The sequence below is a fragment of the Toxotes jaculatrix genome, chromosome 12 (genome assembly GCF_017976425.1).
Source record: "Toxotes jaculatrix isolate fToxJac2 chromosome 12, fToxJac2.pri, whole genome shotgun sequence".
Lineage (NCBI taxonomy): Eukaryota > Metazoa > Chordata > Actinopteri > Toxotidae > Toxotes > Toxotes jaculatrix.
This window is the reverse complement of record NC_054405.1, coordinates 11,083,368-11,108,661: the sequence shown is the minus strand read 5'-3', so window position 1 is coordinate 11,108,661 and position 25,294 is coordinate 11,083,368. Positions and strand designations below refer to the sequence as shown.

General features: G+C 40.7%; 1 protein-coding gene across 1 annotated transcript in view; it reads left to right on the top strand.

Moving 5' to 3' along the window:
* Positions 1-25,294, top strand: part of LOC121190433 (glutamate receptor 3-like) — a 65,919-nt gene that overhangs the window by 25,279 nt on the left and 15,346 nt on the right. Inside the window, exons 4-11 of the mRNA XM_041051155.1 lie at positions 5,467-5,654; positions 15,012-15,065; positions 15,355-15,516; positions 15,923-16,090; positions 16,519-16,623; positions 18,817-18,924; positions 20,906-21,112; positions 22,674-23,047. Of these exons, the coding sequence (XP_040907089.1) occupies positions 5,467-5,654; positions 15,012-15,065; positions 15,355-15,516; positions 15,923-16,090; positions 16,519-16,623; positions 18,817-18,924; positions 20,906-21,112; positions 22,674-23,047 (1,366 nt within the window). The remainder of the gene's footprint in view (positions 1-5,466; positions 5,655-15,011; positions 15,066-15,354; positions 15,517-15,922; positions 16,091-16,518; positions 16,624-18,816; positions 18,925-20,905; positions 21,113-22,673; positions 23,048-25,294) is intronic.

The window sequence follows — 25,294 nt, the reverse complement described above, 5'->3', positions numbered from 1 at the left end:
GGTGCCCAGCAAGAGCCACTTGTCCTTAAAGGCCATATCTGATCTGAGAGCTGTTTGCAAAGCACTTCACTGTGAAGGTCACCAGCAGGGGAATGGAGGGCGAGCATGTCGGCCGAGGTGCTGTGCTCTGAATACTTAGAAGCTCTACTGGGAACGTGTCAGCTCACATGTCCAGAAGTAACGGTTACCGGTGAATGGCTGAGCCAGAGAGCCACATAAGAACAGCTAGTTCTTTTTGCTGTGAATGAATGAATGTTTTTTCCATTTTTTTTTTTTAAACAATTCTAATTAAATGATGCACATTAGTCAGAAGCACAGGTCAGCACCACCTGACACAGGGAGTGTCATGTTTTTATTCTGGGTTATTTGCACACCGGTGCTACACAAAGTCTAAAAGCCCTGATGGAGGCCCCAAGTAGAACATGCTATGCTTTACATCAGTGGTTTCCAAATGATTTTAAACCTTTGCACCCCAACATGGTGTTTTTTTCAAGTTCAGATGTATTTATATTTCTCTGAACTTTTGAAGGTGCTTGGTCACTGTGTCCAAGTGCTGTCGCACAAGGAACACAGGGAGTAGACTCAGGGAAGCAAGGCAGGAACAGACTCAGAGCAAACACTGGGACAGACTCAGGTACGAACACAGACAGGCAAACAAAGAAACAGGTGAAGCAACAAGACTTAAATACAAAGGGGTAATGGGCAACAGGTGAAACCAATTAGGGCGGGGGACAACTAATCAAAAAAGGAGGGAAAACAGACAAAGACCAAAATAAAACAGAAAATACACAATCAAAACTGAAGAAACAAAAAGAATAACTTGACTTTACAAAACAGGAACCACTAACAGAAATTAATAAACTAAACCAGAGTCCAAAAAGGGGCTGTAAAGGGTTGTCCAACAAATGTCCAAGAAGAGTTCAAAACAAAACAAAAAGGTCCAGAAAACATCTGATCATGACACATATTGCATAACAAGATTTTTAATATGGTGATTTTGATCACCATATTAAAGTTTACAATAAAATGAACAATGGAAATGAAGACGTTTCAACTCATTTGACCAATCAATTAAATTCAGCTTATTGCCTGTATTGCCACAGTAGTTCCCTCTTTAAGGATATCCTACCTTATATCCTACATTTTGATGGAACTAAATAGGATTTAGAAAGACTTTTTCCTTAACTATTCACCTCATACCATGAAAAAAATGGATGGTGTGGTTCACTGACATCAGCTAATCTAAAAGCTAATTAGTAAAACCAGTGTGTCACAGTATGTCATGTAGCTTGACTGGACTGATGTGCCTCTGGATTTAATTGTTTTCAAGGCTACGTCTGACACACAGTTGGTCATGTTGCATACAGATTCAAAACGATGCAGTCTCAGTTTCCTCAAGCATTTTACAAGGTTTGAAAAACATTTAAAATCACCTCCAGACATGTTCTTAGACATTTAAACATTCTCTGCTTGGAATTTGTGGCTGTGTCTGACACATGCTGATCCTCCCACTTTCAAAAAAGTAAAATCTGTGAATATTGTTCATCTCAAAAGCTGGACACAAGATGTCTCCTACTTCACTGAGAAGTCCATTCTTGGAGTGTGTCATCACACCTGTGTGAGTTGAGTTCCAAACTTGCCATGCCAGAAAACAATGTTTGCTCATACACATCTCAAACTTTAACTTTAAGATTAAAGGTGAGTACAGAGAAACTTTCCTCCTTTGAGGAAGGAATGGAGCAAAGGCAAGTTTCGCCCATACCTTTACAAATAATGCGTGGATATCTGGGTAACCCACCCAAAATCAGTTTAAACTGTTGATGAGCACTGACTTATACATTTCTATATGGATGATGAAGCATACATATCCAGTTCAATTCAGAACAGCTGAAGTAGCCATGACAGTGAAGTTCAATCTGGTCTGGGCTGCAGGGAGGTTGTGCACCACTTGACTGTGATACAGAGCGAGAACCAGTTTTCATTCAGCCTGTGTAATGCCAGCTTCCGGTACAGAGGCTCTGTAGCCGACTTTTATTTACATAAACACATTTTACACCACCTTATTGAGCACCCGTAATAATATCCATTACTGTATGGAGTCAGCAGACACTCTGCTCATTGAGTCCGGTCAGCTATAGTGTTTTCACTCTGTGGTAAACAAAAAAAAAAAAAAAAAGTCTGCACCATTTTTTTCTGTCCATTAGCTATGACCTAATACAGCACATAATGAGCTTCTGCCACGTTGCATTTTCACCACCACTCAACATATTCTGTGCACTGTTCTTCTGATAATAGAAATATGCAAATTTCTGATGTATGTTGTTCATTTCTACACGCTGTCATTTTCTCTCTTCTGAGCTGTTCTTCATTCTGATGTTTTCGTGTGATTAATCATTTTTCATCTCGATAAGGTGAAAAGGGTCACTGGTCTTCCTACATTCTAGCATGTTCTGTATAGTATATTCTGTGATATGAGACAATAGCTGTCAGCCTTTACCTATAGAACTTTGTTTAAAACCTAAACAAAGCCAGTCTGATGTCTGCTGCTTCCACACAGGGTCAGATTGATGCCTGACAAGAGATCGATCGCTTTAAAAAGGAAACATGACCTTGTGCTTGAGGCAGTGACCCATTTTCTGTCACTTCAGGTCAATGAGCTAAACATTGTGTTGATGGTGATTTTGTATCTTTTACCCATGAGAATAAACATAATGTAAATGTAAAAAGCATTACTATGATACAATTAATTTCAGATTTAATGATAATATTTTTTAATGTTAATAATTAATTTCATAATTAATATAATAGAAGATGCTATACGTAATTAAAAGAAAGGCCCTATGTTGCTTAACCTTTTGGAAAAGTCACCAGGCAGAATTTATTTATTTATTTATTTATTTAATTTAATTTAATTTTATTCCAAAACCCGGGATTGGAAATAATTATCCCTTATGGTTGTTAGCATCTGTGTAGATACTTAGCTCAGAGAACAGTGTGTTTGTGTATGTGTGTGTGTAGGTCCAAGTACGTCACTGTGTTTGTCCTCACATAACAGATGTTTTGTTGAATTGGCTCCATGAAACCTTCAAATAGCTCAGCAGGAGATCCTTTGCTTCCTGGAACAATCCCAGTAAACAGTTCACCTTCAGTTCCCTTTAGCTTCACCAACTATTTACCCATATTTATTAAAAAAAAAAAAAAAAACATAATGCCAAGTCACTGATAAGGTCACTGATTTTACTGTAATAATATTAGATCAATGGATACAAAGCTGGGCGTTCTTGCTTGACATAAGAATCTCTGTAGAAATTGATAAGCTGATGGTTTTCCCAAAGAAAACAAACGTAACGAGAGCTTCCTGGTTTCTTTTCTTTTCAGCTACAGTCACTGACATCTCTCTTTGGCTGATTCAGAAACTGCCTTTATGGCCAGTCATCACTTGCTGACCATGACTTCTTAACCCCCTTAGTAAACCATCAGTGGAACTATCCAAATTCCTGTGGGTGGGTGTATAGTTGCTTTTCAGTGTCCCCTGCTCAGCCAGGTTACTGTTAGCTCAGCTTCTTCCTTTCATGTGCCTCATCTACTGATTCATCCCATGGCACACTGAGCAAAGCAGACACACCATTGACGAACACAGATTGTGCTTGCTCAACTGCTTCTTTAGCACTTCGTTTCACTGCATTTGCTGGAGTATGTGCTACGCGTCTTATTGTTGTGTCTTGTGTCAACTTTAGCCTTCAATTTGGAAGTCTGAATATCCCTCAGTGAGGCAGGAAAGAGATAACTGAGGTGACCTCCTGTGACACACTGCTAAGACAGCATGGGACGCGATGACGCCCCGTAACCTTATCTGTTATAGAAACCACAGATTTACAGTTTTACCTGACAGCTTTTTCCCTTGAAACTTTAGGCTATTTTTGCTCTACACACTAACCACAAAACCTTACATCAAACCAGCAAAACATTATTCATCTCTTGCAAAAACAAACAGTTCTTCCAAAACTCTTCAGACTCTTTAAAGATGGGGTTTTGCGTCAATACAGTGCACACAGACAGACACAAAGCACCAACTACGCACTGAAAGAAAGGAAAAACAGGGCATAGCAGTTTGCAGGTTTTTCATACATGTAGTAAACACACGTACACAGGTACATGTGCAAGATATGGATTTGTATTGTGAACATAACACACTCAATACAAATCAGAGGTCAAAGCTGTTTTTTTTCCCCAAAATGTTCTGGTGCTCCTCAAACATCAAAAGTGCACTAGAAGAAAACAAGATGATAGATCACTTTCATCATGAAAGTGCACTGTATACTACTGTACCAGTAAGACCACAGCCCGTACAGTCTCTTACCAGTTCTCATTTCAAAATATCTGGATACCTGGCAACAGTAATGCTCATAGTTGTTCTGATTTCACCAACTCCCCTTCCTCCCTTTTCCCTGTCCTCTGCCGCTCCCCCATCCTACATCCGCTCTTCCTTCACCTCCTTCACCTTGTCCTCATCTAGTTCTCACCTCTCTTACTCTCCATTATTGGCCTCCATTTTAGTCCAAACCAAATGTTTACTTGTAGCCTATTTATAGTGCTCAAGCTCTGATTTATTTAAGTAAACTCATCACCTAAAAGGGTTTTGACCTGTGTCAGTGTGGAAAGGCAATAGGCAAAATAGTACAGCAATGCAGTGTGTTGTTAAATTGCAAACCGAGTGTAAAGCAGAATGCATTCAGTTTGGCACACTTGGTAAATGCATTGTCTACAAGTGTTAATGGTGTCAGAGACAGTGCTTCAAGAATGACTGTTAGTGTTTAAGCATTCTGAAAAGAATTACCCCAAAAACTGGAAGAGGCAATAACAGTAGTAATATATAAAAACAAAAATACACTGCAAAGGCATGAATTGCAAAAGCACGGGGCTCATGTTTAATTCATGTGCATTAGGAAAAAAGAAGACCTAAAACACTGGATCAATAAGCTTTATGATTAAGTTCAGGGTTTGTCTGAATTCTGAATGAAAATCTCAGCTTGTTTTTCTTTATCCATCTACTCGAGTGACTGTTTACATTTTATCATCTGCACGCTGTTTGAATTACACCAAAATGGATTCAGGTCTGCGTGTTTTATCCTGAAAACACTTTGGCATGTTATTTGGTGCAATACCTTGTTTACCTGTAGATGTTTTCTCTAACAACTCTAAACACAGCTGTGGCATGTCTGCAGGTAATTCTTAAAAGGAGATTTTATTACTCAGATAAATATTTCATCAGTGCATCGTGGCTTAGTTAATAGTATAAAAAGCTGGTCAAAAGCTTTTCAGACATTAAACACATTGCTAACCATTTTTGAAAGCAGCTCTTCTTTACACCACTTTGGATTCTCGGCACAGCACTTACCTGCTGCTGTGCTCTGAAATCCAGGAAGACTTTGGTGTGATGGTGCTCTTCTCCCTCTGCTCCTCCAGGTTTTGCAATCCTCCAGGCCATCATGGAGTCGGCTGTGGCCAATAACTGGCAGGTGACAGCTCGCTCGGTGGGAAACATCGTGGACCCCGTGGAGTACAGACGCATCATCGAGGAGATGGACCGCCGGCAGGAGAAACGCTTCCTCATCGACTGTGAGGTGGACAGGATCAACTCCATACTGGAGCAGGTACAGAGCCAACACACATTACAGTTTTTAGCTGGTTTTAAGAAAATGAACATTGTGAAATCTTCCTTCCTTAAATACTATTAATCAGCCTTATGCCTGTTTCTAAAGGAATAAACACTGTCTACTCCTCACTTTTTGCCTTGAGCAACCTCTCTATTTACACACTTAGTGAAATAATGCACTCTCCTGGCTTGCTCTGCTCCCCACTGTTTTACCCTCAGCACTTGGAGTGTGTCGTGATTGCTTCAGATCTCAGCACTCTCATTTAGAGACAATGTTAAAACAGGCAAGACGGCTACATTCAATTAAGACTTGTTATTTGTTGTTATTTCTTTTTTCTTTTTTTTTTATGTGTGCGCACTTTGTTTGAGGTCACCTGGGCTTAATTCATGTGGAGGAATTAAACAGCCTCCTCATCCTTGTTTCCTAGGTGATCATCAGCTAGTGGTTTTCCCACATGAGTCTTGATTCACATTAAGTGCTTGGTAATGCGTGCCGCTCACTGTGGCAGCGCCGCAGAAAATACTTTATCATCAAAAATGTATTAAATGAGGCTTAACAGGGACTTTGCCTTCTCACTCAGAGGATCATTATTGTTCATTTGGAGGATCAGAAATGATGTTGAACATGCGGTAGCATTTTGAAATGTACTGTTTCTCAAGGTTTGTGCAGTTGGATATAGACCAGTGATCTGCTGCACATGCATTAAGTCAATTTGACTTAACCCAAATCTAAATGTTTCTGACCTTACTCCCAACATTAAAACAAAGTTAACAGTGACAATGAACATCTATAGACTTCCAAACACCACAGAGTAGTTAAACACAAGACTGTTCTCACCAGAAGAACACCAGCATTCATCTCTTAAACCAGTCTCTGTTCCCATTTTCCCTGACATGCAGCATCGTACAGCCAAACAAACTGTCTCTCTTGGGAGGAAAACTGAAGTAGCTTGACATTGTTACACTGCTGCAGTGCTTGGGAAGTGGTTGGGAAGAGGTCAGAGTGAATGGCTGAGCATACAAAGTGTGCGAGTTTGACACTGGAGCAGCATTTGGTTTCTTTAAACCATGAAGGTGACCTTTCCTTATCCTTAACCGAGTAGTTTCGATTGTCTAGAGTGAACCAAGCCTTAAGCATACAGTGGTAGTGGAGCTGAAAACACTAAGTGGGTCAGTTTTTTGTAACGAACAATCTTGTTTAGGCCCAAGCGCTTGTTGGCAAATAAAAAGTGCCCAACTTGACAGCTGAAAGTTGTGTGTTTCCTTTCAGTTCGGGTTATTGCAGCAATTGTACACAGCTGCACAGCAGAGCAATGTGTTATAAAAACCATTAAACCCACAAGTACAGTCTGTTTTCTGTGTGTGAGTGTGTGTGTGTGTGTGTGTGTGTGTGAGTGTGTGAGAGAGAGAGAGAGAGAGAGAGAGAGAGAGAGAGAGAGAGAGAGCTCATTTGAACCATTAATCCCAAGCACATTTTAACCTTCTGTTCTTTGCTGAGATATTTGTGTGTAAGAGCTTCTGCCCTCTACATAATGATCTTCATTATTGCCGGCCTTACGAGTTTTGCTCTGACCTTCACTGTGGATCTGTCTTCATTTCCTCCGACGCCAGGGAATATTTTTAGTGACAGCACAGAACATTTTTATTAATTAATAGAAGTTTGCTTTTCTCTGCCCTTCACTTTGATACAGAGGGTTTCTTCAAATGTTCTCAAATTGCCCTCATATTAGATTCAAATTATCCAGTCAGACCATGGTGGTCACTCGGTGTCACGTCAGGCTGATCTGATCATCATCTCTCTTTACTGGGCTGGATTAATGGGAATGGTGGCATTGTAGGCAGCATCTGTCAGAAAAGTGTCTCTCCAGATGCTTGAGAGTAGTAAGACATGCCTGCGTCTCTGGAGGACAACTCCTCATACGAGCTGTGACATCAACACTTGCTTTAATGTAATATCAGCTCCCAGTGTAAGTAGGACACACTGTCCCATAACAGCAACAACAATGAGCCTACTATAAATAGCCTACCCTCCTAGCCTGAGGGAAGATCTCTCACAAAGGCAGGAGTGAGCAAACACAAAGAGATCACTCAGGCAACAAGGAAGCAGCCATTCTGCACATGATTTATTTTTCAATCAGTGTTTGGGCTTGGACTTCATAAATAGACCATAATCGTCAAAATAACTGTCAAATTAGTCTGAGACGTGCGTTCAGGCTATTATGTCTACCCAGTGCATTATTAATGAATTTATACACAGACATCCATCATTTAATTTGTGCTAATTACTTTTGTTATCAGCATAGTTTCAGTTGTAACAGGCTTTATTTGTTGATAAGTGTGCTGTGGGGTTTTTATTTTCCCCCTCCCCTGCTGGCTGCCTTGCCGCCCTTAAAAATATCAGTCTGCTCATCCTTTCACTAAAGTAAAGACGGAGCAATAAACACCTCTAAGGCTTCTCATCAATAATAGAAGCGCAGTTGATTTATAATCGCTGCCAGAGAGGGACCCGTCACCTCCAGCTCAGTGGACAGACAGCGAAAAGAGTCAGAGAGAAAAAGACTGGAAAGGCAGAAAGCTTGTGGGAATTGAGCCATGTAGTGTGAGTCTCCCTGTCTGGTGCTGTGGAGGGAAATAGGAGAAGTGCTGAGCACCCAGAGGTGCACTAATATTCCACACTCAGTGAGTAGGATAGCAAACCAAGATCCTGTAATGGGATTACTCAGATTACATCTGTGTGGATGTTATTTAATCCTGTATGTGAATTGTAGTTTTGTCTGCTGCTTTGCATGGGCGTTGGTTTTAATGGCACGCCATGAAAAAAATGTTTTCTGATGCATAAATATTTTTCTCTGAGGGGCTGACCTTTAGCAGGTTTAATGTTTACCATGTTTACTATCTTAATTTAGCCTGTTAGCATGCCAACATTTGCTAATTAGCACTAATCACAAAGTGCAACTGAAGCTGAAACGCCAGGAAAATTATCATTTTGAGCTGCTGGTGGCAACAGAGGAAATGTCAGAGGATCACCAAAGTCATTAAGGTTCATATTAGATTCGTGGTGATCCATCCAATAGCTGCTGAGATGAGAGCCCTGAAGCCAGGCTGCTAGAAGCCAAAATGTATACATGAGTAACTTTATGACCTTCAAGTGCCAAGAGTAGCTTTACCATACTGTGATCACAGCCGCTAATGCTCAGCCAGTCCAGAGACAGAGTGGGGGACAGTTCTTCAAATGATGCACATGGAAATGTCAGTTGTGAACATTTTAAAGTCCCAATTATTAAAAACTTTTACCAAAATTACCAGAAACAAACTAAAGACCAAGGAACATTTACAACTCTGATAAAATATGAAAAACCAGCATGAAACATGCATGTGTGATACCTCAGCTTGAACTATAACGCCCTACAAATAAAACCACAATAACAACAACAACAAGAGAACTATTTGCGATTAGACCCTCATTTCCTTTTTCTTCACAACGACTACAAAAAGAAAATGTGTCTTCTGAAAAAGGAAAAAACACTGACTGTAATAAAGGCAGTTTTTCTACAACAGTCTTTTGTAGCCCAAGCGTCCAAAGGAGGCCCAAGAGAAGTCTGAGTTAAAAGCAACCCAGAATGAAATGAAAAACAACATCAAACACACACACACAAGCAGGAGAGTTGGCAACTGCAACAAGGATAGTAAGGACATTACAACTTCATACACATTTTTTTTTGTTTGCTGAAACTGGCATTCAATCAGAAAACTGTATGAAGTTAAGAAGTGTGGAGCTGCCTATACCATCACAGGAACAAGACCAGCAAAAAATAATTAATTTAATTCAATAAATGATAAGAATCATGTTTTTTTTCCATATGTTATTGTGCATATTGTGCATAATGTGCAGACATAGAGAAGTTTCATCACTTGGCACATCTACTTTCCATTCAAAGATCCTGCTTTGTGGTGAAGATTGGTGAACAGAAGGATTTACAGTGGCATTTGGAGCAGTGTTTGACTGATTTACAGCCATGTCCTTCCCCTGCTATATTTCCCTTTTCTTTGCTGCGCCTGACAGTTAAATCCCTCTTCACATTTTGCCCTGTTTCAAGCAGCACAACAATAATTAGCTGACTGGTGAAAAGGGACAGTTATCAACCTCACGATGCCCGTTCCAGTTCTGAAGGAGGCAGATGACAAATCACTGTAACAAAGAGAGGTCTCCATCAGTGGGAAGACAGTCAAATCCTCTTGAAGGCACTTGGGCAGACATCCAACTCTGCACAGGACTGTGGCTCCAGTCTGCTTAATTAGAGTCTATTCCCGCAGGAATATTTAGGCTGATGGTTCTGCAGCTCGGCCCGGCTCAGGCCGGCATCAAACAGCACAGCACAGACCTGCTCATCAGGCAGACAGGCAGGCAGGCAGGCAGGCAGCCCCGAGGATGGACAAATAAAGATAACTGAGACCTGAGACAACTCTCTTTCTCTCTGTACATCCAGGAGTTAGTTTGTCTCCTCCACAGCACAGATCATATGATGATATCCTATTGTATTATACTAATTATATCCCCAACAAAGAGGTGAATTACTAATGTATAGATGTAACAGGAATCTGTGTGCTGGGTTTATTTGTCTGTTAACCATGATTCATTTGATTGTAATTCACTCGCGGGGGTTGGAGGATGAAGTGCTATGCTTTGTTTTTAACTACAAAGTCTAAAACTCTCTCCATATTTGCAAGAGAGCAAATCCTGCTGATACACCAGTACCTTACTACTGGATTAAATACTGGACAAGAGCTTTGGATTTTTGTGCCACCTGGAGCCTTCTTGTGAGTTTGGCAACCAGCGGAGACTCCAGGAAGTCACAGCTCCTGGCCAAGAAATAGTCTGGCACGTAACCCCTCATAAAACCACAATGTGTTGCTTTTTATGTTTTGTTTTTTCTTTACAGATCAAACAAACATGATCAGTAACATGTCAGTGAGGCCTCCAATAGGCATTTACAGTCATTATGCTAAGCAAAGCTAACCTAACCGTCTCAGACAGAGTGGTATCAGTCTTCACATGTAACAAGAAGGCGAATAAGCATATTTCTCCAAATGTCTAACTATTCTTTTAAAAGCACACTGCAGAGTTTTGTTGTAAACAAACACTTCTTGATAAAGCATTTTCCAGAACTGACTTTTGAATATTTTAAGATCTGTGTTGGTTACATCCATGTTTTCTAGTTTACAGTCTTTTACAGTTTTCCTTTATTTTTATTATTATTTTTTTTTGTATCATTTCTACATTTCTTACTGGTACTAGTTGTCAATCAACACAAGAGCAGGAAACCATGCATCAGAGAAAAGCAAACCATGCGTCACGCCGCTTGCATGAATGTAGATCAAGCAAAGTAGTAACAGACTTTTGAAAACATTGCTCAATAGCGATACTAGTGGTCAAAAACTAAACAGGATGCCTTTAAGTTAAGAAAATTTTAAGCCTATCGTCCTTTTCTCAGTCATGTCTGAGAGAAGGCACAGATTGCCCACCACAGAAACACCATCACCAACTGAAGATTCAGATTCAATCTTCTTCTCAAATCCACAAGGCTTTGGACTGATGAAAACATTAACTGTGGAAAACAGCTGACAGGGCATGACACCTCCACTATCATTTCCATTCAATGAGCATTAAAAATGTATGAGCTAGTCAGTACAATCAGTGCTGCAGGTTCCCTCTCGCAGGTCTTCTTTTCCCTGAGCTGTTTGATGAGGCTGTTGTGTGAGAAATGGATTTTGACGGCGAGGAAGAAATGAGTCCTGTGACACTAAAAGTGTCGTTCTCTCTGTGACGGTAGTGCCTGACCTCCTCCGGGTTCCTGGCGGTTTCACATACTCTGAAAAAGCGATTATCCCAGGGGACCATAAAACTGGAGCATCAGGATCCTAAAAATATTTGTTATGCCCAGATGCTTTTTTTTTTTTTTTTTTTTTCAGAATAGAACTGCCAGCAAAGGCGGGAGAAACCCCACAGCAAATCAAAGGAAATTATCCTTTACGAAAACATGTACCATAAACAGTACCTGAGAATTTGGGAGCTCTTATACATTAAGAAAAAAAAAAAAAACTGTAAAAATTGTTGATTTCACCTTAAATCATGACGACTTTAAGTCTTTAATGGTTCTCTCAGTCTTGTTCAATATATAAAGATTATGTCACGACTATGGGAGGCAAGGACTAGGACCTAAATGCACGACCCCTCAGACGTAGTCCAAAATAATAATAATTATTTATTCGAACAAAGTATCAACAGAAAATCTCTCACAGAAAAGAAAATCTCTTCTTGTTTCTAACAAGAAACAAAGTAACAAATTAATACAAAACCTGACCTGGGAAACGATGACTTGGGGAAAACAGAAACAAGATTTCTGGACAAGAAACGAGACTAAAGACAAAGGCATGAGACAGAACATGGGACACAGCATAAAACACGGCAGGAGACAAAAGCATGGAACATGGCATGAGACAAAACGTATGACGACGGCAGACAAAAACGAACTGACCCTGGACAAGGGGAAATGCAGACTATATATACACAACAGGTAAGGGGAAACAGGTGGAAACAATTAGGGCGGGGAAAACAATTACAAAAGCGGGAAACAAGACAAAGACAGGAAGTAAAACAAGACCAGATACACAAGAAATATACTTTCCAAAATCAAACTAAACTGAAAATGTCCAAAAGTCCACAAAAGAGTTCAAAACAAAACCAAAGAGTTCCAAAAACAGCCCCCCTAGGGGCTAGTCATGACAGATTATAATTGATGTTGTCTGTATGGAAACTCTGGTCTACTTCCATCATATATTTATAGGAATTATTATTAAAATATGAGTATGATTTTGTTGACAATTTTTATATATTTATATTCAAAAGTTATACAGTTATACAGTGATATAGCTAATATTAGTAATAATGATTTAACACAGCCAGAGTTAAGCAGGGGAACAGTGGACATCTTCAGTCAGATCACTGGGATCGTTGCAACTTCTGTTGTGCTGCTGCACCAAGTCTGAGCGAGCTGTGCAAAGACTGCATTACATGTTAGGAGTTTTTGTTATTTGTATTTAACCATTGGTTATATTTAATTGGAAAATGGAAAACAAACTTTACTAGTACAAATGATGGAAACTAAAATTATTGTAAATAAAGCAAATTTTAATTTAAATTAGCAAAAAAAAAAAAAAAAAGAATTTGGTGGAAAGTGAACATTTTGCGTTAGAGGCTCATGGTTTTTGTGTCTATAGGGAATCATTTTGTTTCACTCTGGTTTAATCATTTATGATTCCCACTGCGTACTGTAGCTCCACTATGCAAATCAGAGCTTGTACAGTTTATAGCGTAAATGCAAAAAGATCAAACAAGAGTCACCTTCGAGAATCACCCCTCTTCCCGATTCACTCCCCAGATTTCCCAACTTTAGAGGAGTTGTCAGCCTCGGTGCTCGCTGCCAACTTGATGACTACCAGTGCAGCTGTCAGGGGATTTTCTTTTCTTTTTTTCTTTTTCATGCAAGTCAAAATATTTTCATTTATTTATTTATTTATTTATTTGGAAAAGGAATACTTGAGACAAAAGCCAAGGGGTAAATTTATCAACCAAATGTGCATGAGAGTAAATAAAATCGACTGTGAATGACTATAAGGGAATATGACCATTGGGATGCTGAAATGCATGTACACATGTAATTGTGACAACAAGCTGCAATTGTTGTGTTAAAGAACTGTCTTCGGAGCACTTTGCATCCCTTCAAACTTTTACCTCTGCTGTTACTCTCCAGTAGACAACCAAATAAAACAGAAACACTCCCACATTCTTATTTGTTTTTGTGTGCCTCGTAGCTACAGTAAGCCATAAATGTTTACAGCTGATTATTTTCAAACAGCCAAATGAGTTTTCAGTCAGAAACAGCAGTTGAGGTGTCAGATTTTGATGCTAATATCGGAGTGTGAAGTTCTGTGCTTTCTGCCTGAGTGTGCAGCTGACAAGCAGGAGTTGTAGCCAGTCACTCCAGGCACTGCAGCTTCATTAAGTGCTTGCTGTGTTGTTGCACTTGGGTCACCGCGGCTTTCTCTTGCACGGATGAATGGCAAATGAAAAGCTTTTTCGAGACAATTTGGAAAACAATAAGCATAGAAGCTTCCAGGAATTTTTGCTTATGAGGAAAATGCAGGATGAGGGGCTTTCAGAGTCAAAATGTCGAACACAATGAAACCGTTTTGCATTTCCAGGGAAGGCAATTGGATATATTGTTGAAATTGCTCAAAGTGTATTTGGCCAATCAGACAAGCGTCAAGGACAATTACAAGACACTGAGGCGAGAGAAAGCAGCAGGTTTTTAAAGTGCACAGGTGTGAGGGTGCATGTTAAAAAGACGAGCAACCGAATGTGAGAAAAAAATAATAATTCCATGACAAGAAATAAACCACGGGGATGCCTGTTCTTGTTTCAGTCCTGTTCTTTTTTTTTTCTTTTCCCATCTGTATTCAGGTTCTTTATGAAACCTCTTGAATATGATATCACTTTCACTCTGGACATTCAACATTTAGATGATTTCAGTGCCTGAGTATACTTATCAAAACTGTGGGCGAGTGTAGAAAGTGAAAAGACAGGGGAAAAAAAAAAAGGAAAAAAAAAAACCAAACAACTATCCACCCCCACAGTATCTTTTTGAAGCTCCGTACTCTGCAGTAGAGAATCAGAATCGAGGCAGATATGGAGAGAGAGAAAGTGAGTGCATGTGAGAGGGTAAGAGAGAGAGAGTGAGAGTGAGAGAGGGAGAGAGTGAAAAGAGGTTTGGCTGGTGAAGAAGTTTAAAAGAAATCAGCGAGTGCCGCTCTCTCTGTGTCTGCTGCCTCAGACAGGTGCTGTACAACGTTTTGGGTTTAATTAAGTCTCTTGTGCGACTGAGACAAGCGGAGCAGGAAGAGGCAGACTGTAGAGCACAGGCAGCTGCACAGAGAGGGAGAGATGGAGGGAGAGGGAGGTTTGCCGGAGCCTTGACCTTATTTTACATGTTGAAGTTAATGGAAAGGAACAAGCACTGTCATCACAGCTTCTCCCCTCTCTGTGTGTGTGTGTGTGTCTCATACAAAAACACAAATGTACAAATGTGCCCACACGCTCCCTCTTGCCCTTGCAAATGTAGCTTTAAAATGTCTTTTTTTTCTACTTTCTTCCTACCGACTGCTCTGTGCATGTTGCGAAATCAAAGGTCTTTGTCATTTCTGAATCTCAGCCTCACTAACTGTTGTCAGTGTTTTTTTTTCCAATGTGTGTGTGTGTGGGTGTGACTCACTGTGTGTCTCCTCCCGCGACTTGTAGGTGGTGACCTCGGGAAAGAACAGCAGAGGATACCACTATATCCTGGCCAACTTGGTGAGAGCTCGTAACATGAAACAATTCAACGCAGCACAGTAAAACAAAAACAAGCAGGGCATCACTGCTCAGTGTGACGCAATGCGGTGCAAAGAAATGTAACACACTCAATCGTATAGTCAAACTTAATTCTCTCAGTATGTAGTTATGATAGTTGAGCGTAGTAACTGAAACAGAGCTAAGAAAAAGGCTCTTGATGGACAAGCTCAGGCAGTTTCTAAATGTTTTATTTCTTTGCTGCTAATGACTCCTTGCTCCACTACCAGCCAGTTTTGCTCTTTGCTCTCAGGGTTTTTCCAACATGAGCCTGGACAGGGTTTTTTCTGGTGGAGCCAACATCACAGGCTTCCAGATCATCAACCCAGACAGCACCATCGTCCAGCAGTTCCTCCAGCGCTGGGAGCGCCTGGATGAAAGAGAATTTCCAGAAGCCAAAAACACTCCACTGAAGGTCAGTGAGGCATAGTGACGACGCTGCAGTTACATTTTATTAAAGTCTTCAAAGATCCTTTTTCTCTCTCTCTCTCTCCTCTTCTTCTACCAAAGGTTTAAGGTAATAACTCTGCTGAAACCAGAGAAAATGTGTCAGTCTGAATCTTTTCACTGAGATGTTGCTAAAATAACTTGTCACCTGCTTGTCCTTGAATAGAGGCAGCTTTCATACTCGGACAATTTTTATGTCAATCATAATACGAGAATTTTCTTACTTTTTGCATCAGTAGCACTGCTCTCTGTGTAAACCAAGCACCATGGCGGAAATAATAACCTTGCTGTGATTGCAGTACAGTAGTGTTATGTTGGGTCTGCATGATGTCACTGGTGCGTCACTGGGGCTTCTTGTGGCCCTTTTGTCTCAGTATACATCAGCACTGACCCACGATGCCATCCTCGTGATTGCGGAGGCCTTCCGGTACCTTCGGCGGCAGCGAGTGGACGTGTCTCGCAGGGGAAGCGCAGGCGACTGCCTCGCCAACCCCGCCGTGCCCTGGAGCCAGGGCATTGACATAGAGCGAGCCCTCAAAATGGTAAGACTGAGGGCGCTCACTGTGTCTGCGTACAGCTCTGATTTTTATTTTATTTTATTTACCCAGTGGTTGAAACCGTGGCTTTGTTTCACTCTTCACTCTCTTCTGCTTCAAAAGTTATTGATTTTACCTTTGTGGGATCTAACTGTCATGATAAAATTCTTTCTTTCTTCTTCTTTCAGTCTAGAAAAATCACTAAACACTAAGTTAACTCTACAAACCACAAATATAGTAATTTATAACCATTATTAGGGAGACATCTGCACCTAATTTATAAAAATTCATGAACAAATGCTGTAACCAATCCAGCACTGCATTTCATTCCATATAGCACTTTAAAACTGTACTATTTTTAAATATGCCTATTCTTTTTCTCAGTGTGGGGAAAAAAAAACAGGTGTCATCATTCTTTTCTTGGTTCCTGGCAGGTCCAAGTACAAGGTATGACAGGAAACATCCAGTTTGACACATTTGGTCGGCGATCTAATTACACAATCGATGTGTATGAGATGAAATCAGGAGGCCCCAGGAGGGTAAGTGAAGGGAAATGTCTGTCATAATTTAAATAATGTGTAATTACTCTTTGCTGGATTAGCATATGAAACAAATATCAGTGCTGTATATTAATAAATACAGGCAAGTTTCAAGCCGCTTTGTGATTTGGATCTTGATTACTCTTGGCATGTTGGCAGTACATCTGTTAGGGTTGATTCTGTCTTGGACAGAAGCTGCCAGTAGCCCAGTCTTGCAAAGCCAGCCCAAATCATGTGAGCACACATTTCCCCTGAGATTCTAATCTGGAAAACATCCACTGAGAATCAGCTGAGGCCTGCAGATAGAACTTGGACCAGTCTACAAACTTTTGGGGAGTGGTGAGACGATGACATGGCTCAAAACTCATCATGAACAAACTAAGCGGAGATACACAATGTGGCATAACTCTGCTACTGCAGGGCCTTTCTTTGGCCTCACACTTACACAGATTATATTCGACAATTTAGAAGCCCTCTTCCAGAGGAGCTGCCATCTATTTCCAAATTGAAAATTTGATGCTAAAACCACTGACAGCCCAGTGAGCGGAGCATTTGTCCAATCAGCTGTCTGATATGTTTCATGCTGATGCCTAAATAAAGCACAGGACTGTCAATCACTTGAAATGACATAAAGCAAAAGCCTACACAGTTCTGGCAGACAGCAGCGAGCAAAGTGAAGCTTGTGGGCAAGATTTTAAGTAGCTGATATTTTGTATGTATGTGTTTGATGTTTAAATGTGACTTCAGTTTTCAGTGTTTTCCTGGTGGAAATCCTCTGACAAAGGCTTTAGACCATCATCCCAATAAAACTCTTGATTAATAGAGCCACTGTAAGGATGCTGTGAGGTGGGTTAGCAGCTCCTGTGAGGCAGGTTTTACAGCCCTTTATGCCCTTTGTCCTCTTTTGAGAAAATCAGTATCCAAAAAGGAGGAAATCAACTGTCTTTGGTCATGTTGCCACCATATTAGAACACACATTAGCCTTGGACACGGACAGAAAAGAGCTAAGAGCTGTGAACTGTGGCACGCACTGTGTCCGTTTTGTCCGTAAGCATGGACACATGTCTTATCTTGCTCCTTGGCTTACTTTTCAAGCCAACAAACATCCACTGGCGGAGATGTGCACTTGCTCGGAACAGTCCTTTAGCTAGTTAGCTTGACGGCTGGAACACTTGTCAATGCCTGTTAGTTTAGATGCTGAATGGCTATACCACTAACAAAACACTGTCTATATTAGCTTCAAAGGCTCAGTCACCAGAGCAAGCCTGTTCACAAACATGTACATCGACCCTTAACTTGGAGGGTGACAGGCCGTTACTGAAATGTTTTCCTTTCAGTAATAACAATAAATATGAAAATCACTTGAACAGTGGCTTTTTAATAATAATCACTTTTCTAATTTCATTTGGACTTTAATACACTGACATGTCTCCAGATGCTAGGCATCTCATTTTGCCTGCAGGGTGTGCATAATTGTGCAGACCAAAGGCAAAAACAATGCCGCCTGAATACACACACACGCAGACCCACAATGCTGGTCGCAACAGTGGCTTGGCTAGTTCTATGACCCTGACCTCTGACAGGATCCCCCACAAAAGCTGGCACCAAAAGGAAGTGGCCCCATACTGTCCACATAGCTCAGCTCACAAGGCAACATACGTCATAGCGGCCCTTAAATCCAAACTCAGTGTGAGACGATCTGCCGTGACAACAGAGTGAGTACTGTGCGTTATAGCCACCAGAATTGGGAGACACTGATTTCTTCTTGGCTGAATACATCAGAGTGTAACAGAAATAAAACATAACGCAGCTACTGGAATCATCTCAGGTTCAGCAGACACAGGCCAGTGTTTGTTTTTGTGTTAGATTATACTGTGTGAGCTATGTGTAGTATTAATAGAACAGTGGAACAACCGACTGCACGGGCTAGATAAGGCACATTTACACTATTAGGTTTGTCTTACTGATATTAATGTTATGAGTCTTCGAGTGCTCCATTGGTGCTGCTCTCCTGTTATATAAGAGAACATTTGCTGAGCCAGGAATAGATTACTCCTACTCTGCTGAAGTGAAGCTCAGGTGAAGTGAGAGGCACCACTACAAGTATTTTTTCTTTTATAAAAATGTATATCATATAATAAAAAATCTCCTTCTGCTTGTTGTAATAACTGTCAACCTCTATGTCATTTTCAGATCGGCTACTGGAATGAGTACGAAAAATTTGTATATATAATGGATCAACAGGTCACCAACGAGTCCTCTTCTGTGGAAAACCGAACAATTGTGGTCACTACTATTATGGTACACTCTCAAACAGGTTTTAAGTGTTTCACCTTAAGATTTCTGCCACTCAAGGTCAAGGTGTCCATTGTTGCAATCTGTCCTGGGAGGGTAGAATTATTTTATTTTTCAGTTGCTTTCCATCCACTCACTACATGTTGAAACAGTCGATTCACAAAGAGTGTTTCAACTGTATCCGTGTGGGTGCCAAAGCATTTTGGTTTTTTTATATTACAGTGGGCTGTTGTAGTAGTGACATCACAATAACGGCTTTGGTAATGATAACGATAGAGATAGACACCATCGTATTCACATTCAGTGCATACGTAAGTAAAAATGTTTCCCTCTCATTAAGTAAAATGTCAGTGACGCTGGGGACACATAGTCAAATCAGCTGTGTCTCACTGGAGACATGAAATGATCTGCACACCAGAAGGACGTAAACAACCAAAGGCTGCAACCTTTGGCTGTTTATCCCTTTGATCAAATTTTCCTAAAGTTTCTAAAAAGGTTTGGCACTGAACTGTAATGTGAGATCTCTCTAAAACCAGCGCTCCCAGTAAATCAGGCGCAGGTTTAGACACAGTGCCAGTTAGACTAGCTAGAGACAGTAGCTGCAGGTTGGTGATCATCAGCCATTTTTAAATGTAAGATAAGGTGCGCCTTATCTTACATTTAAAGCCATGGCCTCTCGCTCCTTCTGACTTTGCCTATTATGGTTTCATCTTAGGCAAATTCAGAATGTAATAGTCATACATTCTCATTTCAGTGTCTAGAAACTCATTATCCTCATGACCAGGATGGAAACACAATAATATTCAGAGTGAGGGAAACAGAAAAACAGAAGAGCTGTGTCATTGCATTATTTTCTCACTGCCAGGCATGCTTTTGATTTGATCTAAGACAACTGTTATTTTAGAAGCATCACAGTCATCTCATTAACTTCATCTTGGTTTTCTTATGTTTCTTGACTTTAAAGAAAATGCCATATTTAATGAAAGGCCACCCTATTATTATAGGGTGTGAAGCTTTCATTTTGTCTTTTATAACATTGTGCGTACATGGCTGTAGAATGGAAGAGAAGGTAAAGAGGGACTAGTTCAAACAACAAAGGAGTAAAACTGTTGGATACTGCAAAACCATCACGTAACAGTCTCCTCTGAAGATGGCTTCTATTGTAAGTCAAATAACCTCTGAAAAAACATGTCAATGCCAAGTGACAAAACAAATGAACATTGCTGAATATATATCAAGATGACATTAGTTCATCTAAAGAAGGTTTTAATGGCAAACATGTTTTAAATGTTGGACGAATTATATGATATTTTATTGAATCCAAGGAGATGATCAGTCAAACGAGAGAACGAGCAGATTATTTTATTGTCATGAAAGAACAAATGTAAAGCAGATTGAATCGGTATCACGTTTTATTTGGCCACTGCTTTTCCGATGTGGCTCGCACATTTCTTTTGCACTTAATGTTTATTAGATGAATGAACGAATCTCAGTGTAAAGGATGTCTTTAATCTCTCTGCTGTCACTGACTTTTACTTTATGAACTGGAAAAGTGCTCCATTCAGCTTGTCCTTCCCCTTGTGCCATGCTGACGCAAAGCACATGCAACCCCCGCCTGTCGCCCATTTCCACAGGTTTAGATTTTGGACGAGGATAGCATGAGGGAGCCCTGATGTCCTGTTTTGCCTCCTTTTATATGTGTTAGATGCTTCACTCCTCCCCGCTGGCCTAGTTGGCCCCCTTTACTCCAGCAGGGGCTGGCTTTTTTTGAAGTCTGTCAAGTCCCCCCCAGTAACCTGCCTGTAACCGATGCTGTGTAGATGTGTTTAAACTCTCCTCTGTTTGTCTTTTTATGTTCCCCACATGCTTTTCATCCCTGCATGTGTGCATGCTGCAGTACCAATCACGGCCCACGACCCCATGAGGTCTGGCCGCTGTGGATGTGTGTTTTCTTTGCTATGAACTCAAACTTATGTCTAATTAACAGGAAGCTCCGTATGTGATGTACAAGAAAAACTATATGCAGATGGAGGGGAATGACAGATATGAAGGCTACTGTGTCGATTTAGCTTCTGAAATTGCAAAACATGTCGGGATAAAATATAAGCTGTCAATAGTGCCGGATGGGAAGTACGGCGCCAGAGATCCAGAGACCAAGACGTGGAACGGGATGGTGGGTGAACTGGTTTATGGGGTAAGTATCAGTCCGCCTATGTTGCCTGTAAGGGAAGGGGTCAGATTTGTTTACAGCATTGTAAATGTGTTGTAGGGTTTTCTACATTTGAACGGAAGTTTTATAAAACGTCCTCAGTCCACTTTCAGAACCAAACCACACAAATGATGTAAGTTCATAGTGAGTATAACCATATAAAATATACAGGTTTATCCAATTCACCTCACTCAGATCACTGTGAAAGCTGTTGTCTTTGGCAGCCTGATAATTCAAAGATAATGGTGATAATCAATCATTTAAAAAAATAATAAAATAAAAGCATCTAGTTTAAAACACGGAAAAACAAATGTTAAGATTTGGTTGAAGTGGACTGAGGGAGTTTTGGAAGGCACTTCTTCAACTGTGAAATCACCTCGACTGGTTTTATCATGCATCTTGTGGCTCACTCACACTTGAACTGGATTTAACAAGATGATTTGCATCTTTTATGAGACCTCAGCTGCTGAATGAATAATGATCATGAAAAAAAAAAATCTCACACGGCAGAGGCGTGGGAATCCAAATAAATCTGCATGCAAATAGTGGCTCAGTGCAGATTTTAACACCTGTAGTTTCTGCAGTTAATTATTTATTCATTAGGTTATTTTTTCTTGCATTTTTTTTTTTTCCTTTATTTGATAGTGAAACAACTAAGAGGCAGACAGGAAACATTTGGAGAGAGAAAGCAGGAGTATGACATGACGTGCTGTAACCATTCGGCCACCAGATGCTCTGCTGCTGCAGCCCTGACTACACCAGTATAAATAGCTTATATGAACAGAGATAACCCCCTGTAGTTGCTGAAATAGCCATGACAAGCCCTCAGCTATATTTGTGCACCATCAGTGAATTTGTATTGCCATTTATTATCCAGTCAAATGTAAATGACCTACAAAAATAACTATTTTGCAGCTGCATTCAATTGAGACTCCCTCCTAACTTTATCCAAGATATGAATCATCTGGGTTAAATATTTCTGTGATTTATTTATTTATTTAGTCAGAATGTGGCCCAGTTATAAGACCACTCTCACTGCGAACGTTTGTCACTGCAGTCCGATGCTAATTGATGAGCCTGTCAGGCACTGCAGAGGATCTGATGGAGGTGAATTTAACAGGCTGATTCACATTTCATGGACTCCTTACACAATCTCCTCCACTTCTGTCTCCCCAACCCTCCGCTTGATTCATGGAGGAGATTTGGATGGAGACAAAGACATTAGCCAACACAAATGCTGAGTGACTCATTTTCAAATGGCAGCTGGGCTCTCACTGGCGTTATCACAGGTCCGTTGCTCAGTATATTCTAAGCTGCTGAATTTCACCGTGCCCGATCTCTTTATCCCACAAATTCACTTTAAAGCTGAGAGCTTGGCCATGTATATATGTGATTATGAGACAGTGTGGCTTATACATAGACATGGTTATTGGTTTGACTTCAGGTTTATCAATATTTCTTTTATTAAATCTATATTTAACGCTTTGCTTCTTTGTGATTTCTTCCGTAAGACTAACTCCCAGTGTGCCTGTTCCCATTTTCACAGAGAGCTGATATAGCTGTGGCTCCTCTGACTATAACGTTGGTACGGGAAGAAGTGATAGACTTCTCTAAGCCCTTCATGAGCTTGGGCATCTCCATTATGATTAAGAAGCCTCAAAAGTCCAAGCCTGGTGTGTTTTCCTTCCTGGACCCACTGGCCTATGAGATTTGGATGTGTATAGTTTTTGCCTATATCGGCGTGAGTGTGGTGCTCTTCCTGGTGAGCCGTTTCAGCCCATATGAGTGGCATCTGGACGAGAACGATGAGGCCAAAGACCCTCAGAGCCCCCCAGACCCTCCGAACGACTTTGGGATTTTTAATAGCCTGTGGTTCTCCCTGGGTGCCTTCATGCAGCAAGGATGCGATATCTCACCAAGGTTGGTTGTCGTGTTTGTTCTCCACCACCTCTCAGTTGTCCTCGTCATCTCTCTGCATTTTATAGTCCCATACACACATCTCCATCCTGCCATGGTGCATATAGGTTATTTTGAGCTTGTGTAATGCTGCTGTCCACCATCTAAGCTCCTGCTTCCCTTCACCGCACTTTCCTTCCATAAAAAAACCTTCACCCTACTGTACATCCATTTGGTCTCAAGCTGCATGCTGGCAGTGATGCTCTGCATCCACAAAATAACTTATATCCACCATGCTGAGGGCTGTAAAATGCACAGGGGTCATTACATTTCATTCAGAGTAGCTGCTTGAATTCCTCATAACTCTTGGAGGGTTACCGTGTTTTTGCTGCATGTCCCATTTTACGGTCATCAACTTGGTGCATATAATGTATTTTGTGTGGAGAAAAAAAAAATCATCATCAGCACCATAACTACATGATGCATTTTCCCAACACAATGGCTCCATTCATTCATCCATTCATCTCTTTACTCATCACTCTTGTGGTGTCCCTGACCTCTTCTTCAAGGACTCCTGCTTCTAACATCCTTTTTTCCGGGGAATTTCGAAGACGGTAGAGAAGCTGGTTGAAGACCAATGGCCCAAAAAAATTCAAGACGTTTTCACAGAGCTGGCTGAATTTAACATTGAATGGATTGATCAATGCTGTGCGGCTGGAGAAATGTGGGATGATGAGACATTTAACATTCTTTCAGGTTTTACTACTTTTTTTTTTTTTTTTAGCAAACACAAGAGAAATCAACTCAAGTACAAACAAATCCCCACTTTTATCCACTCAAGTCTTAAGTGTGAAGATTAATGACTGCTCCTAATTTCCACAATTACAGAAAGATGATTGCTGCATGTGATGATTATAGATTTGATGCCACAGGCTAAATATAAGCTCCTGTTCTCAGGTCTATGGTTGAGAGTAACTGGAGTCAGTTTTATGAAGAAGCAGCTTCTGGAAAGCTGGAATTTGAGGTTGCAGGTCCACAGTAAATCAGTGAAAAGAATCAATTAGGCAACAAATTGGGGATCTTGCTCTGGCACCAGTGTACATGCAGTCTTTGAATGGAAACTGCTGATTCTGTACTTTTTGCTAAACAGTACTAAATGACTTAACATAGGCCAACAGCTTCCATGTCACTGTAATCACCAGAAGAGAAAGAGTATTCTCTGATTTCTATACCTTAACCCCCTATTCTGTAATCTCTGTATGAGGCTATAACTTTCTGTCTGGCTCAGCTATGTTTAGACCAACTCATCTCAAGCGCAGTAAACTTACCTTAATGTAATGTAATGTTAGATAATTACCCCAAATGTGCCAAGAAAAACAGTCTCTCTGAAACCTTGATGATGGAGTAACAATATACTGTAGATTTTGAATGCAGCTCTGAATGACAAACCCAATAATACAATATTTGGAACTTGAAAGTGCCACATGGAAAGCATAAATACATAAATATGCTCGGAAAACAACACATTAGGAGAAATCCAGAGCAGCATATTTGCAAAGCAGCGATGCAGTGCAAACGGATCCTTGTTTGAAATGAGAAATGTGAGTTAAACTGAGAGCAGCACATTCAGGGGAGTATGTATGTGACGGTGGAAGTTGGTGACGGTCCCAGAGAGAATAGTCAAATTTCAAAATATGAACCTGCAGTTGAACTGTGAGGCACAGATTTGAGAAGTCGGAGCCTTTATGCTGATGTGAAAACTGTGAAGAATTGAGGGAGCAGGCTGGGAGTATGTGTGTGACGGAGCGGTTTGGCTCATCACACCCTGACTCAGACACAGTCTCATGGTGCTTTTTTACCTCCGAATTGTTGGATTCTCTGTGGTCTAAATTTGTGGGGGAGAGTGTTACGATAACTAGATCAAACACTAACAAATGCCTGTGCTCAACATTAGGCACTGGCTGCAGCGGAGACTGCAAGTGGATAAACTTGAATACCTGGCACAAGAAAATGTTTGCAGTTACATGACAATGTTAAGATACAGATCACGACCTGGTTTATTTCACCAAAGGCAAGAAATATAGCACATTATAGCAGGACTCTGCTGCTCCCTGGATTTAACCCAAGTCATCTTGGACAGATTCTGGGGCATCACACGTCTGGCATGAGTCTGCAGGCTGCTGGATTTAGGCTGTTGCTGGGCTGAGCATTTTTTGGCTATCTGGGATGGTTGCTCGCCTAAATTAGTTCCAAAACTAAATGTGGACACAG